This window comes from Orcinus orca, chromosome X, assembly GCF_937001465.1.
Source record: "Orcinus orca chromosome X, mOrcOrc1.1, whole genome shotgun sequence".
In the NCBI taxonomy this organism is placed as follows: domain Eukaryota; kingdom Metazoa; phylum Chordata; class Mammalia; order Artiodactyla; family Delphinidae; genus Orcinus; species Orcinus orca.
The window spans coordinates 40736479-40752282 of record NC_064580.1 but is presented as its reverse complement, the minus strand read 5'-3'; the positions used below and the strand labels follow the sequence as shown (position 1 = coordinate 40752282).

The 15804-nt window shown below is 47.5% G+C and overlaps 1 protein-coding gene across 2 annotated transcripts in view; it reads left to right on the top strand.

The window, feature by feature from the left end:
• Nucleotides 1–15485, top strand: part of DIPK2B (divergent protein kinase domain 2B) — a 75630-nt gene extending 60145 nt beyond the window's left edge. For both annotated transcript variants that reach the window (XM_033412198.2, XM_004283394.3), the window contains exons 3-5: nucleotides 6882–7055; nucleotides 10101–10389; nucleotides 11670–15485. In XM_033412198.2, the coding sequence (XP_033268089.1) occupies nucleotides 6882–7055; nucleotides 10101–10389; nucleotides 11670–12010 (804 nt within the window). In that variant the 3' untranslated portion in view covers nucleotides 12011–15485. The remainder of the gene's footprint in view (nucleotides 1–6881; nucleotides 7056–10100; nucleotides 10390–11669) is intronic.
• Nucleotides 15486–15804: the final 319 nt, after the last annotated feature.

Sequence of the window (15804 nt, the reverse complement as noted above, 5' to 3'; positions counted from 1 at the left end):
AACAGAAACCCCGCCCAAAGAAAGGATGTCACAGAGCTAGAGGCTCTGTTTTATGTGGAAATGGGAGCTCTGTCAGGGACAGGCCTTCCAGTGCGAGGGAAACATTTTATATCCCTCACCCCGCCCAACCAAGTCTGTTTAGTTTTTGATTTAATGTTGTTTTAACATCTAGTCAACGCTGCAGGGTATGTTATCCGCTCTGAGATGATCCAAGGCAAACTCCAAATTCTGGCCCCACTCTTGGCTGACTTCCTGTCCCTGCTTCTACCCTTTGTGACTAACTTTCCATCAGTGACTAAGTTGCAGGGAACCTAAATTGCTCAGCCGAGGCGAACGGTACCAGAGAGAAACTTCCCAGTGGGGCAAGGGGCCTGTCATAAGGCTACAATATCTTATGGTACCTCGTAACAGCGGCTGAGATGAGCTGCATCATAAAGTAACATAAAAGACTGAGATTTATGAGGACATTTTTGGATGTCTGAACTTTGAAAATTACCCAGAGGGTTTCTCCAAAATAATCACTGTGGTGGCCAGCATTTGTAGAATGAAAAGTTAACAAACCACATTGAGTCTGGGTTTCAGATTAAAAAAAAAAAATCAGAAAGAACTTTAATAAAAGAGGGGGAAAAATCCATCTACTGAAGTTGGAAAAGAACCGTGAGCTGTTTCTCTTAATAACATAAACCAAACAGGGATTTTCATGGTTTTGAATACAATGCAGCTTGAAGACATATTTCGGAACTTTGCGGTTAATTATCCACAACTGATATAGTTATTGAATCGTCATTGTTCTAATTAGGACACATTGATTAACTAGGATACATAATTAACCTAAACCCTGCTTCACAAGCGTATTTAACAACTAAATCATGTGAAAAGTGTTGAGGTGTGCAACCAGAAAGACAACTCGCAGGTTTATTAGCACTAGAACTTTCTCTTCTCCCTGGGTGCTAGGAGAGCTTGATAAAAGTAAATTCACTCAAAGTAAAAACTCATTTGTTCAAGATTTCCCTCAGCTTTCCAAATTGAGCTGGCCAGGGCAACCTTCTTAGCGGAAAAGCTAACTTCCAATCTTTTTTTTTCTTCTGGTATCACTACATGTGTGTATTCGTACATCCCCACATAGAACAATGGTGGCCTCTGTGGGCAGCAACATGAACTTTTTTTTTTACTTTCACACTGTACAGTTCCATAGTATTTGAATATCTCACAATGAACACGCCCATGATGGCCAACTTTGGAAACGTCTATCCTCTTGGTGCATGGAAAAAAGTACACGGGCTAACCATTCTCTACAGTCAGTGTGGGCACCGCCTGTGTCCTGATCCATTGATGGGGAAGATGGTGGTAGCCCTTGGAAAGGGTAAGGAGGGGAATAAAGTGACTGGAGTTAGCACATCTGCTATCTTTAGAGGTGTGCCGTAATTTGCAAACATAATTTTTATTTGCCTAATTTTTATGTTCTTTAAAGCCTTAGAACAAAAGAACAGATTCTATCTGAGAAGTGAAAATTAATTCTCATTTCAGCATGAAGCTCTTCATTAGTTGGATATGTCCTTGGAAAGAAGGTCAGATTCCTGAATCAAACCGTGCCTTGTTAGCACTGTGACCTCAGCTTGCTGACTTCCAATCTTAAAGGAAAGCCGACTTCTTAGATTTCTCTTTCTAAGAGCAGCTAGTGTTCTTTCTTCTACATATTTTTTTTCATCAGAAAAAGTGTATTCAGTGGTGGTAAATCTTTGCTTTGATTTTCTTAAATAATATAGGCTATGTTCTCTGTGGTGTGCAATGTACCCCTGTAGCTTATTTTATACCTAATAGTTTGTACCTTTTAATCCCCTACCCTTATATTGTCCTTCCCTCCTTCCCTCTCCCCACTGGTAACTGCTAGTTTGTTCTCTATATCTGTGAGTCTCCTTCTTTTTTGTTATATTCACTAGTTTGTTGTGTTTTTTTAATTCCACATATAAGTGATAAATCATATAATATTTGTCTTTCTCTGTTTGACTTATTTCACTTAGCATAATGCCCTCCAGGTTCATCCATGTTGCTGCAAATGGCAAAATTTCTTTCTTTTCTATGGCTGAGTAGTAATCCAGTGTGTGTGTGTGTGTGTGTGTGTGTGTGTGTGTGTGTGTGTGTGTATATATATACTACTTCTTTATCCATTCATCTGTTGATGGACATTTAGGTTGCTTCATAAATGTTTGCCTTTCGAGTAGCATTTGCTTTGTGGAAACAGCTGAAAGTCATCCAGAACCAAGTGGGATCATTAATATGGGAAATGAACTTGAGGATAATGTGCACCAATAAGCAGCATGATCTTTAACAAGTCACCTCCCTTTCCTGGTCCCTACCTTAGTATTCTCATCTGGAAAATGGGAGCATTTTACTAGATCACTTGATAATGCAGTCTACCATTTGCATTGGCCAGCACGAGCTGCGAAATTTAATGTCACTGCATTTTCCACAAACTGTTTAAGCTCTTTTAAAATCAATCACTTTAAATTTCCAGGAGAGTCACAGGGCAAGAGAAAACTGAAAGCTAAAAGTCCCTGTGTATGCCGGGATAATGTCTGTGAAAGGCTTGCCATATGGCCTGACACTTAGAACTTCCAGAAAGTGTTACCCTCCTTTCCCCAACTGTGTCCTGCCAACCATGGTTTCAAATAGTGATCACCACAGAGGATTCTGCATCAGCCCTCCACATGCAGCTCCCTTGCCACCCTCCGGAATTCACCAACACACAGGACCACTGGGAATGGGCTGCATGTGCCCCACGTTCTGTGATGGCAGGCGGTCAAACCCCAGCCGAGATGCTGTCTCCCTGCTGCCATCTTCCACTTCCAACGGGACCCTCAAGCTGGGTAGATCTCACCCATGGCATGGAACTTGAGAAGGACTAGGGCAATTCCGGGTAGGTTACTGAAGATCCACATGACTTCTAAGTTGTGGTCTGCTCTGAGGAAAGCCCCCTCCTGCTCTCTTGAACTCTCTTCTCTCTCTCTGGCTTCTAGGGAGGAACAAGCAGCACAGCTCTCTCCATCAGAGTCACAGAATCATTTGTCTAGACAATTTAACTTTCACGCTTCTGTTCCGGTAAGAACCCTTTAAATGGGGACACCGCTGATTGCTGGTGATTTTTTTGAGAAAACACATGACAGGATGTGGATAAAAGCCAACCGAAGGTCAAACAGCTCATTGGGGAAGTTACTTCTCGTGTACTCAGATTTCACTAGAAGCTTCAAAAGTGAAAGCAAATCTAGATTTCCATCTCAGTTGTTGTTGTTTCCGCACAGAACAAGTGCTTTTTCCCTTGGCACCAGTGTATGTGTGTGTATATATTATATATATGTAATGTACATATGGTATTATGATAACATATTACACAAAAATACAATATTAATAATTTATTAACCAATATTAATAAATATAGTATAAATGTTAATATAATAAATTTTATATAAAATAATAATATGCAATATAATTATATATAACATATAATATTATATGATATATATGTATGTGTGTATATATGTTTGTATATATATGTGTGTGTGTGTATATATATATATATATATATATATATATATATATATAAAAAACAGATTTATTTCAAGGAATTGGCTTATGAGATTGGGGGGCTGGCAAGTCCAAAATCCATAGGACAGGCCAGCAGGCTGGAGAACCTTGTGCAGGACCTGATGTTATAGTCCACAGGTGGAATTTCTTCCTCCTCAGGGAAACCTTAGTTTTGCTCTTAAGGCCTTTCAACTTCTTGGATCGGGCCCATCCACATTATCAAAGATAATCTCCTTTACTAAGTCAACTGACTGTAGATGTTAACCATCTCTACAAAGTACCTTCACAGCAACACCTAGATTAGTGTTTGATTGAACAACTGGGCACCATAGCCTAGCCAAGTTGACACATAAAACTGACCATCACAATGATGTACCCATTAAATTTCATTGACTGCTTTATAAACTATTAGAGATTGAGGTGGAGAAGCGTGACAATCTCTCTCAGTACCACCGTGCACTGAAGACCCCTGTGAGGTGACAGTGCAGCAGAGCAAAAGCCCGGTCACTTGCACCACACCGTGAAGACCTTGACCCACTGGCTGGTTCCCTAGGGATGTCACCAGACAGGAAATGCAAGGATGAGGAAACCGGGCATGAGAGAGGGAGGGGCAACAGAAGGCCAGTGTTTGGTTTTCCTTTTGTCTTTCATTGGAAGATGGTGAGTTAGCCCTGTTGCCCATGCACAGAGAAGGGAGTAGTGATTTGGAAACTCCAGAGCAATGGGCAATCCCCAGAAAGTGTGTATTTCCAATAAAATAATGAATCATTATTTTATTGGAAATGTTTGGTTTCCTAATTCTGTTTGCCGTTGGCCAATATCACTGTGGGCTTGCACTTGGCCAGCACAAACCAAACAGGAGTAGATGCAGCCCCACTCTGTGAGTGGGACCTTGGGAAGCAGCTGCCTCCACCATAAAGGGAGATTGGGGTACCAGATGGATTTAGAGCCTCTTCCAGCTATAGTTCTAGAGATGGCCCAGAACCTTCTCAGCAAATATACCAGTTATTTATTGCTGAGTAACAAACCACTTCAAAACCAGGGGCTTAAAACAACAGGAATCATCAGTTTTGCTCACAAATATTCAATCTGGGCAGGGCTTGGTAGGAAGGCTCACGAGGCTCCACATGGCATCAGCTGGGGTGGTTCAGTACAGCACTGGAGGACCCATTCCCAAAATGGCCAAGTCATGTGTCTGGCAAGTTGGAGGTTGACTGTCAACTAGGCACTCATCTGGGTGAGAGCTAAGGGTCTTGCTTTCTCTCCATGTAGCCTGGGTTTCTTTACAGCATGCTGGCTGGGTACAAGAGAGAGCCAAGTAGAAGTTGTATCTCCTTTCATGGCCAAGGCTCAGAAGTCATACAGCATCACTCCCATAAGCATTCCAGTCACTAGAGTCACCAAAGCCAGTCCATACTCTAGGGGAAGGGAATTAGACTCCACCCTCGATGGGAGGAGTGTCAAAGAGTTTGTGAACATGTTTTAAAATCACCTCCACAAATGATACCTCTGGTGTCCACCCTCATGTTGGGTACTAGCTCTGACACCTCCTTTTTCCTTGGCCCCCTCCCCCATTCAGCCGATCACCAAGACTTGTAGATTCTACTACCCTCAAATCTTTTCATTCTCTCATCTCACACCTGGACCATTGCATCTTCTTAACTGATCTTCCTGCCTCCATTCTTTTCTTCTGTGACATTTAGGATTAGACTCAGCTGCATGTGACAAAAAATCCAAGTAACAGTGGCTTAAACAAGATCAAAATATACTTTTCTTTTACATAAAAAAAACTGATACATAGCTGTCCAGGGCTGATATAGTGGCTCTGGGATTGTCAGAGATCCAGGCTACTTTCATTTTTCTGCTCTACAACCCTTAGCATGCCCTGGTCCAAGATGGCTGCCCAAGCACCAGCCATCACTTCCACATTCCAGTCAGGAAGGAAGAAGGAGTAAAGAAGGATACACCCGCTCCCTTTAAGGGCCTTTCTCAGAAATTTCTACTTATATCTCATTGACCAGCACCTAGTCACGTTACCACACCTAGCTGCAAAGGAAGCTGAGAATGGAATCTTTATTCTGGGCAGTCATATGCGTCACTAAGGTTTTTGTACAGCTTGTTGCCTCTGCACAGATACCCTCCCACCCTCTTTGCACGCTAACTCTACCCTTGCTTCAGGCCTCCACTTAGACTTCACTGTCTTCCAAGAAGCCTTTGAGGGGCCCACAAATATGTTTTGATTTCTTTTAAAATCAGAAGAAAAATTCGATCTTTTAGATCCAAGAACATGTTTGAATATATAATATTAAGGTATTTGTACCGATGCAGTTGTAAAATATCATTTTTAATATTTTTTATGGAGGAAGGGGCCCATGAAGGCAAAGGATTTTGGAGGTGCCAACGCCTCCAAAATTCTGGTGTGGCCCTGCTCCTGTGGGCTCCCATATCTCCCTGACCTCACACCAGTCATAGCTCCCTCTGCACCACGTCGTAACTGCTGGGCATTTGATGGTCTCCCCCGCCCGACAGGCCTGGGAGGGCAGTGTTGACTGTGGTCCCCTTTGCATCTGCAGTGCCTCAAATACAGTCTGGTCCTTGGTAGACTCCCTGCAAATGTTGGTGGGTGAGTGAATGAATGAGTGCTCTGAGCTCACCCAGCTACAGGGTTACAACCCCAGTAAAGATAAGGATGCAGGTCCTACCTGGCTCCACCTACCTGCTTCTCACCTGGTGTACTGTCTTAGTACAAATACTAGGTATGTGTGACTTGGGGAACTCACTATCTCTCATGACCAAGTGACCTCCCAAAGGCCCCACCTCCTAATACCATCACACTGGGGATTAGGGTTTCAACATATGAATGTGGTGGGGTGTGGGGAGGGCAACCATGCAGTTCATATCAGGTTCAAATCCTGAATCCAGCCCTTCCAACACCTACCTACACTCTGCAGACTTCCAGTTCCTCAGTTGCAAACTGCGGGTGGAGACACAGGGTCTCCAAGGCTCCAGCTGCTTGCTAGGGATGCACTGCCTGCCCAGTGCCCGCCTCCCCTGACCCCAGGACCGCTCAGTCCCTTCTCGACTCCCGCCCTCCCTCACATAGCCTTCCCAGGGCCCTCCCACCACGCCCCCCAGGGGTACTGTGCTCCATAACCCCCCCAGACCCCCTCAGGGCCTAGTTGGTCCCCCACAACCCCACGATCTCCCCCAATAGCAGGGCCTGCCCGTGCCGGTCCTGCCGGTGCCCACGAGCACTCAGCACACTTTCCTCCTCCTGGAATCTCTCCCACCTGCTGCAGGGCCTGCCCAGCCCCCTCTTGCGCTGCCCGTCACAGCGACTCCTGGATCGCGTGGTCCGGCGCTATGCGGAGGTGGCCGACGCTGGCAGCATCTTCATGGACCACTTCACGGACCGCGACAAGCTGCGTCTCCTCTACACGCTAGCTGTCAACGCCCATCCCATCCTCCTACAGGTATGCAGGGACCCCCGGCCCCGGAAAGCCCGTCCAGGGAGCGGGTTCACTTCCGGCTCCGAGGGAGCAGGCCCTGGGTTGAGCTGTCTCTGCCATCACTGCACACCTTGGGGCCACCAGCCCACATTAGTACCTTTGTGGCATTTAGTAAATATGTGTTGGCTTCTGCAGTGGGGAAGTGCTGTGGTTGCTGCAGAGGAAAGAGGTGTGGGAGCTGGGGTGGAGGGGCGGCGGGGAATGGCCACTTTCACGGCCAGAGGCAGCCCAGAAGGGCTTTGTGGAGGAGGGCGACTTTGACCAGGTGTCTCAAAGATCAGTACGAGGGGCTTCCCTAGTGGCGCAGTGGTTGAGAGTCCGCCTTCCAATGCAGGGGACATGGGTTCGTGCCCCGGTCCAGGAAGATTCCACATGCCGCGGAGCGGCTGGGCCCGTGAGCCATGGCCGCTGAGCCTGCGCGGCCGGAGCCTGTGCTCCGCAACAGGAGAGACCACAACAGTGAGAGGCCCACGTACAGCAAAAAAAAAAAAAAAAGAGGGGGCGGGAGACGAAGAGAGGGAGGAGAAAGAGGCAAAGGAGAAGGTGCAGGAAGGGGAGGGGGTGGAGGAGGAGGAAGCCCCACAACAGTTAATAATAATTAGTAGTGTTATTAATTATATTATATTATAATTATTTATAATATTATATCGACTTTAATAACTATAATAATTATATCGAGATTATATTTTAATTATTTGTAGTATTGTGTTAATATTAATCATTCTAATTAATAATTATATTAGTTATTATGATTATTTATAAATAAATATAATTATTTATAATATAATTATTATTTTAATATTATTTATACTATATTATTTTGTTCTAATTGTTTATAATATATTTAATTCTAATTATTTATATTATTAAAATTATTTATGAGATATTATATAATAACTTTTTTTTTTTTTTTTTTTTTTTTTTTGCGTTACACGGGCCTCTCACTGTTGTGGCCTCTCCCGTCGCGGAGCACAGGCTCCGGACGCGCAGGCTCAGCGGCCATGGCTCACGGGCCCAGCTGCTCCACGGCATGTGAGATCTTCCCGGACCGGGGCACGAACCCGTGTCCCCTGCATCAGCAGGCGGACTCTCAACCACTGCGCCACCAGGGAAGCCCCATATTATTTTTATATATAATATATTAACTATATATCATTGGCCAAAGGCATGATGGCTAAGTACATAATAACAACTCATTTCTTGAGCACTAGCTATGTGCCAGGCACTGTGTTAAATGTTTTACATCATTATCTCATTTAATGCTCACAACTCGACAACCCCACAGGAATATTATTATTGTCCCCTCTTCCAGATGAGGTAAGTGGAGCCCAGAGCTGTGAAGTGACTTGGCCACAGTCCCTTAGCCAGTGTCAGCAATGGAACCCAAACCCAGAGCTGTCTGACTTCAGGGTCCACGCTCTTCCTGCTAAAAGCTGCCTACTAACGTTGGCATTTGAAATCCTAGAGGAGAAGAAGGAATTGCTGGTTTTCCTTCACGCTCAGAGGCCTTCTTCTCCAATTGTCCTACACTTAGTGGCCAAGGCAGGTGACCTGGCTGCTTCCAGCCCTGGCTCCTGAGAGGTCTGGGCTGGGAGTCTTCATCCACCCTGAGCTCCGCCCAGGAAGGGCATGGCGTCGATCTGCCCCCAACCCAGGGATGACTCGTGGCCGCACATTTAGACATCGCCAGGGGGCCGGGGGCCTCTCTGCATGGCACACAGTGGAGAGGCCCCAGTGGGCGGAGGGGGGGGACAAGTAAAGGTTCTTCACAACATGGTGAGCGGGTTAAAACGGCAGAAGGCCACAGAAAATTATCAGAAAGGGGGATGACTTTGTTTTTTTAAGAAGGAAAATGAGGGAAAAAAGTGTTAATATTTATAGTTTCTGTCATTTCTCCCATAAAGAAACACCATTCTAGATATAGCTGCCTCAGTAAATAGTCAAAAAAAAAAAAAGCTAGGATATTCCCTCCACTCTTTTTTTTAAATTGAGATATAGTTAATTTACAATATTGTGTTAGTTTCAAGTATACAGCAAAGTGATTCAGTTTTATATATATATATATATATATATATATATATATTCTTTTCAGATCCTTTTCCCTTATAGGTTATTACAAAATATTCAGTAGAGTTCCCTGTGCTATACCGTAGGTCCTTGTTGTTTATCTATTTTATATATAGTAGTGTGTATATGTTAATCCAAAACTCCTGGAGCTCTTACAAGGAGACAGAGGAAACTGGGTAGAGCTGTGTGCTTCCCTAGACCTGTGTTAGGCTGTCAGAACGTTCCAGTCAGTTGGGGAGTCTCTGTGAGTGTGTAATTACCCCAACCAGGCAGATTTGCCCAGGACCACGCCCAGGGCCAGTGCAGCAGTTCCCAAAACTTGAGTCACCCAAGGGTCACCTTCATAATTTTTGCCCTATCCCAGAATCTACTGCCTGCACTGTTATTTTTTAAAATATTTTCTTTAAATCAGCCTTAAGTTGACCCTCTCTTTTTTCCCCCATAACCTCTTCCTAAGCCGTGATGTCTGTGAAATCTGAAATGCTAGTCATATTTCTTCAACTGTACAACTCTTCAAATAAACACATTTCCCTGAAGCCTGAATACCCTCTAAAATTGTAGCAAGGGCATCGGCATTCTCTTACCTCGCTTGGGGCAACTTCGTTGAAATGCAATCTACAATATGGAAAGAAGAGCTCCCTTTTCTGAATCCCTCCATCAACAATGGAATAAAAAAGTGGTGGGGGGAGGGACGGGGGGAGCAAGGTATTGCCATGTTCCAAGAGGTATAAACAAGGTTAAGGGATGCTTTGCTGACGTGTCTTGAGACGTTGGGTACCTGAGTAAGGCTGATATTTCTGTCTGCTCTTGGAGAGAGAGAGAGAGAGAGAATGAGAGAGAGGGAGGGAGGGAGGGAGGGAGGGGGAGAGAGAGAGAGGGAGGGAACTGTCTCAGGAGGTTTTTCTCTCTAATCCTCTAATGCCTCCTCCTCTCGCTTGGCAGATCTTCCCAGGCGCTGAGGGATGGCCACTGCCCAGGTACCTGGGCTCCTGCGGCAGATTTCTGGTCAGCACTAGCACCAGCCCGCTGCAGGAATTCTATGGTGCACCCGCAGACCAGGCGGCCGACCTGGCCTACCAGCTCCTGGGTGTCCTGGAGTCCCTGAGAAGCAACGATTTGAACTACTTCTTCTACTTCACCCACGTGGATGTGGACATGTTTGGCATCTTCAACAACGGGCATCTGTTCATCCGGGATGCCAGCGCACTGGGCGTCATCGACAGGCAGGAAGGTACCCAGCATGGGCCTGGCTGAGCAGCTGTCAGAGGGGAAGCCAGGGTGACAGGCGCTAGGGAGGAGTGACAACGGGGCCTGGGGGTGGGGTGTGGCTCACACCACTGGGCCTCGCCAGTCTCCCTGTGTCATAGTGAGAGCAGCCCAAGTTTGGGACGGGAGAGAGTCCCTCTCCCCGTTTTAAGTCTCTGCTCCAGCTCCAAAGGGGAACCGGACTTGACCTTGTCAGTACAGGAGGAGGAGATTTGCACTGCGCTATGGCCCCAGCTTCACCCTCTGAGGGCACTGCCGTTGTCTGATTGGGTCTGTGTGGCGCGGGGACATACATCTCCCCCTCAGAGCCTTTCTCATCAGACGCTTTATCTGAACTATCTGGCTGATTCAGTGGTACATTTCGCAATCCATTTGGGCACCTTTGCTTTTTATAAAGTTTTCTAATTGAAAAACATGGCACCGAATGAGGTGTATGAGTGAATCGTGTTTTTGATGATGTGCACAGGCTCATCCAGGGTTCTAGAACCCTTTGAACATCGCAGTCTGTAATGGTGACTAGATATTCTGAGCCCAATAGTAGGACAGAGGATTTTAATTTCCAATTTCTGATTTTGTTTATATGAGAAGGCCTACAAAGATAGACCAATTAAACCACGCTTACTCATGTCCTGATTTGCCTTTCTCAAGAAGAATCAAATGAGAAGAAGTGGGGCTGATACCAGAATATTCGGGATATGTGAACCGCTGAATAGCAGTCCCCCTACAACCCACGGAAGGCATATTCTGGATTACCTGTTTTTTCTCCCAACTTTGTGTTTAAAGAGGGCACATGAAACCGGCCCTAGGAATTTCCCGAGCTCCCTAATTCAGTCATAATAATGGGAGAATCACGATATGCATGAGAACCTTGCAATTAGAAGCCCAAGTTCTGGTAGGAAGAAGTGCGTTTTCCATCCCCAGGCCTCATCTTTTTTTTTTTTTAATTTTTTGGGTGGCATGCAGGCTCTTACTTCCCCGACGAGGGATCAAATCCGTGCCCCCTGCAGTGGAAGCACAGAGTCTTAACCACTGGACCGCCAGGGAAGTCCCAGGCCTCACCTTATTGTAGCCAAGAGAGTTCCCCCCAGGGTCTCATCAGGTGCCATTGTGTCCCTGAGCCCTAAATCTCCTGGTGACAGGAGATGCTAGGAGTCTGAACCACTTTGCCCAGCAATTCTCATTAGTGATGCCTTCCCGCAAGGAGAACAGGTTGTAGGGTGTGTGATGTCTTCCATTCTCTTGTAGGCAGCCAAGCGGCCTCCAGGGCGGGAGAGAATAAAGACATCTTCAGCTGCCTGGTCTCTGGCTGCCAGACCGAGCTGCCCTCCTGCGACACCATCCCTGAGAAGCAGAGCCTGGTGCTGGTGTGTGGCCAGGTGCTGCCCCCACTTCTCCAGGCCAAGTTCCCGTCCCCGCTGCAGGAGGAGATAGACGCCGAGCTCGCTCGCTGTGGGGAGGGAACCCAGCCAGACCCCGAGGTCCTCCAAGCCGCCAGCCGGCTGAAGGACATCTTGAGGCCCCTGAGAACCTGTGACCCCAGATTTGCCTACCGCTACCCAGACTGCAAGTATAATGATAAGTTCTGAGGGGTTGGAGCCTTGCTGGCCTCCGGGGACCACTTCCTTGAACTTCCGCTGCCCGCTCGCTTGCTGCATGGTTGAAAGAAGCTGCTCCCTTTTAGACACTGGGAGAAAGGTACCTTTGTTTCCCAGGGAGAAAGGAACATGCCAAACATCAGAGGGCAGTCATGCCATCGGGTGGCATGATTACCCCCACTGGCTGGGTCACCATGGAAGAGCCCAAGGGTGGGCATCGGAAGAACCAGGTGTGGATGCTCACTCGGCCTCTTTGAGCCTCATTTTTCTCTCTTCTCCACCAGACTCTTGAGTTAGTGCAAAAACACAGAGATATGAAGGGCCAGGGACACGTGCTCCCTCCCCCCAGCCCAGGTGGTTACAAAGAATGTTCCAGAAGCATGCACGGCCAGGGCAAATGTGACAGAGCCGTGGAGGTCAAAAGGCTGGCACGGAGGGAAGACTGTACCCCTGCCCTAGCCCTCCTGCTACGCTCCCCGTGCTGCCACAGGGTGAGGAGACTGCAGGACAAGGGGACACGTGGACGGAAGGCCCTTCTGTCCCAGAAGTGTCCAGAGAGGCACTTCATGGTGTGGGAAGGAGCCAGGGGTAAGAAGAGAAGAGGGCTGGGCTGGGGGCCAATGTGTTTGTCCAGGTCCTCTGAGAACCAGGTGTCAAGACAGGATTAAATGGGCAAGGATTGTATCAACATTAAGGAAGATGCCTGGCGGGGGGGAGGAAAGGAGGAGGGAGCCGGAGAAGGCTGGGAGAGCCATCAGGCCGGGCTGTAAGGTTGACCCCTCCCTCCCCCAAGCAAGGGCAAGAAGGTCAGGTTGGGGCATCCCAGACTGCCATCTGCACAACCGAAAGAAGCTTCAGCGAGACCGTCAGGGTGTCCTCGAGGCAAAGCCAGCCATCAGAGGAGCTTCGCAAGAATGGAGAGCCCTTATATTCCTGTGGCAGGGAACAGCCCGTGGGAAGCGTGGCCTCAGCCCAACCGCAAAGATGGATTTCAAAGCACAGCGCAGGGCGCTCAGCCAGTTCTGCTCCCTGGAGCAGAAGGTCTGTGAGTTCGAAGATTCTCATTGTAGCCACAGCCGGGAACCAGGGCCAGCTCTCTCCACACCGTGGCCTCCAGGGCAGGACTCTTAAGTAGTCTGAGATTTTTCATTCAAACTTGGCCTTACAGGTCATTCTAAAAATAGTTTTTCAAGGTCAGCCAACGGAATATATTTTATTCAGCAGTTTGCTTTATGTCTTTAAAATGTTTAGCCACGTGGTATGTGGGTCTCCGTGCATACTCCTGCCCGGGCCCCTCAAACATTAGTGAGGCTTCCTTGGACCTTTGCCCAGCCTCCCTGCCAGCCCTCCACCCCCCAGGCACCTCTCAGTCGGCTTCCTCTTTTCTACCTCTGAATCACCACCTTTAAGGTCAGAGTGCCTGGCTTAATAGGCTTCACGCTGCAGACGGGGAAACTGAGGCTCAGGGAGGAAGAGTGACTTGCTGGGATAGTTCCAGAACTCCTGCTACCCGTCCAGGCTCCTCTTGCCTTCCCCTTCAGCCTCTGTCCTGCCCAATTCTGGTCCCTCCACTCACATTTAAAGAGTAGCCAAGGAAAGTCCTGTTCGGTGGTACACTGCGGTGCGGTTGGGAGTTCCCTTTTGACTGCTCCGGGCACTACCTCTGGGGCAACTGTAACAGTGAGGGTGCCAGGCCAAGCTTCTGGGAGGGCAGGCTTGGGCTGCCTGAGAGTCTTTGAGACAGTTGCTTCCTGGCTTGGTCTGGAGAGCGAGGATTGACCACCCTTCCCAACACCTTGCTTTTTGAGCCCAGTGAAATTGATCTTAGACTTCTGGCCTTCCGAACTCGGAGAGGATAAATTTCTATCGTTTAAAGCCCTCACTGTGGAGTCATTTGTTATAGCAGCCACAGGAAACAAACACATACACCGAACTCTTAGTGTCTGCTTCCAGAGAACCCAACTTGCAATGCTCCCCAGCTCCGGTCTATTGTGATGGATTCAAAAGCCAGACCCACCAGGAAGGAGTGTGTTATGCGTCCATAACCAGGGCTGGGGCTTGGACGGTTCCGTTCCTCCACTGACTAAGTCCTGGGCATCATTGAAGACCCTGAGTCCTACCTTGACCCAAAGCTTTTCCTGACAGCCCAGCTCCCAGCAAGCCTTTTCTGAATCCTACCTCTGTACCCCTGAACCCCAGGCCCGCACCCATTTGAGGCTAACCTCAAGGGTATTCCAGAGAGATCTGTGCTCCGCCTTCCCATCCAGCTGGGAGCTCCCTGAAGATGCTAGTGGCACAGAGCTCTTTGTATTCCCCGTAGCAACCAGCACAGGGCTAGGCACAGAGCATGTGCTCAGAAAATATTCTTGCTGAGAATAATGACTGTGTTCTTCAATCCTTTTTCTTTTGTGCTCTTCATACACCATGTGCTTTAGACTGATTTATTGTGTCCCCCGCAAAAATTCATAGGCTGAGATCCTAACCCCCAATGTGATGGTATTTGGAGGTCATGGGGGTGGAGCCCTCATGAATGCTCTCATAAAAGAGACCCCAGACAGCTCCCTCACTCCTTCCGCCATGTGAGGACACAGCAAGAAGGTCCTGGCTATGAACCAAGAAGCTTGCTCTCTCCAGACACTGAGTCTGCCAGCCCCATGATTTTGGACTTCCTGACCACTGGAACTGTGAGAAATAATTGCTGCTTATAAGCCACCCAGTCTGTGGTATTGTTACAGCAGCCCAAACGGACAAAGACACCATGTTGAACATATACAAGCCGCAGCCACATCCTCGAGAACAGCTCTTTCCCCTCAACAGCCAGGAGACAAGTGAGTCAACCCTCAAGAGACCTAGCCATCGTACTATGTTCTCATCCCCCTGGAATCTGATTGGAGGCATTATTTTTTCTGCGTTTCGCCAGCCACTGTCTTTCTGCCTGCAGGACCGGCTGCATAATTTGTGGGACCCCCTGCAAAATGAAAACGTGGGGCCTCCTGTCACTGAGAATTGCAAGATGGGGCCAGCAGAGTGTTAACCTAAGTGCAGGCCCCGTACGGCTGTACGTTGATGCCCACGAAGCCAGCCCTGGCTGCCTGAGAATACTAATTAACCTCTGTGTAGAGGGTTCTTGGAGTTTACTGGGGTCTCACTTGATCTCCACAACCAAGGGGAGTAGCTGTGGAGCCAGAGGTGATATAAAATATTTAATAACCATCATGGCAAAGAAACTGACATAGGAGAACAGACTCCATTGGCTTCAGCTATCAGCTCAGCGTCCCCACAGCCCTGCGGGCAAGTCCTACTTTTCAAACAAGGAAACTGATTCAAGCGATTTGCTCAAAGTGACAATTTTTAGGTCTCCTGCTTTCCTAGTCCTCCCCTGTAGCATCTAACTTCTGCCTATAAGTGACTGCATGAGCCTGAATGTTTCCTCTAGAGCTAAAATAAATACTTTGTTGGATTTGTATTCATTTTGAAAAGGTCTAGAGCCCTGGAATCAGACAGACCTGGCTTCAAATCGTGACTCTGCTGGTTACTGTGTAACCTTGGGCAAGCTGCTTAACCTCTCTGAGTCTCTCTTTCCTCACTCATAAAAAGATGAGAAAAAGATTTACCCTTGCAGGGTTATTATCCTATTTAAATAATACACCGTTTCTCAAGAGCCTGGCACATACGGGCGTTCTATATTTAATGGTAAATGTAGGGCAAGAGCAGAGGGCTTCCTGGCAGAAAGGGCTCCTCACACAGCCAAGGTGAGTGCTGCAGCCTCTCTGGAGGGACGCTGA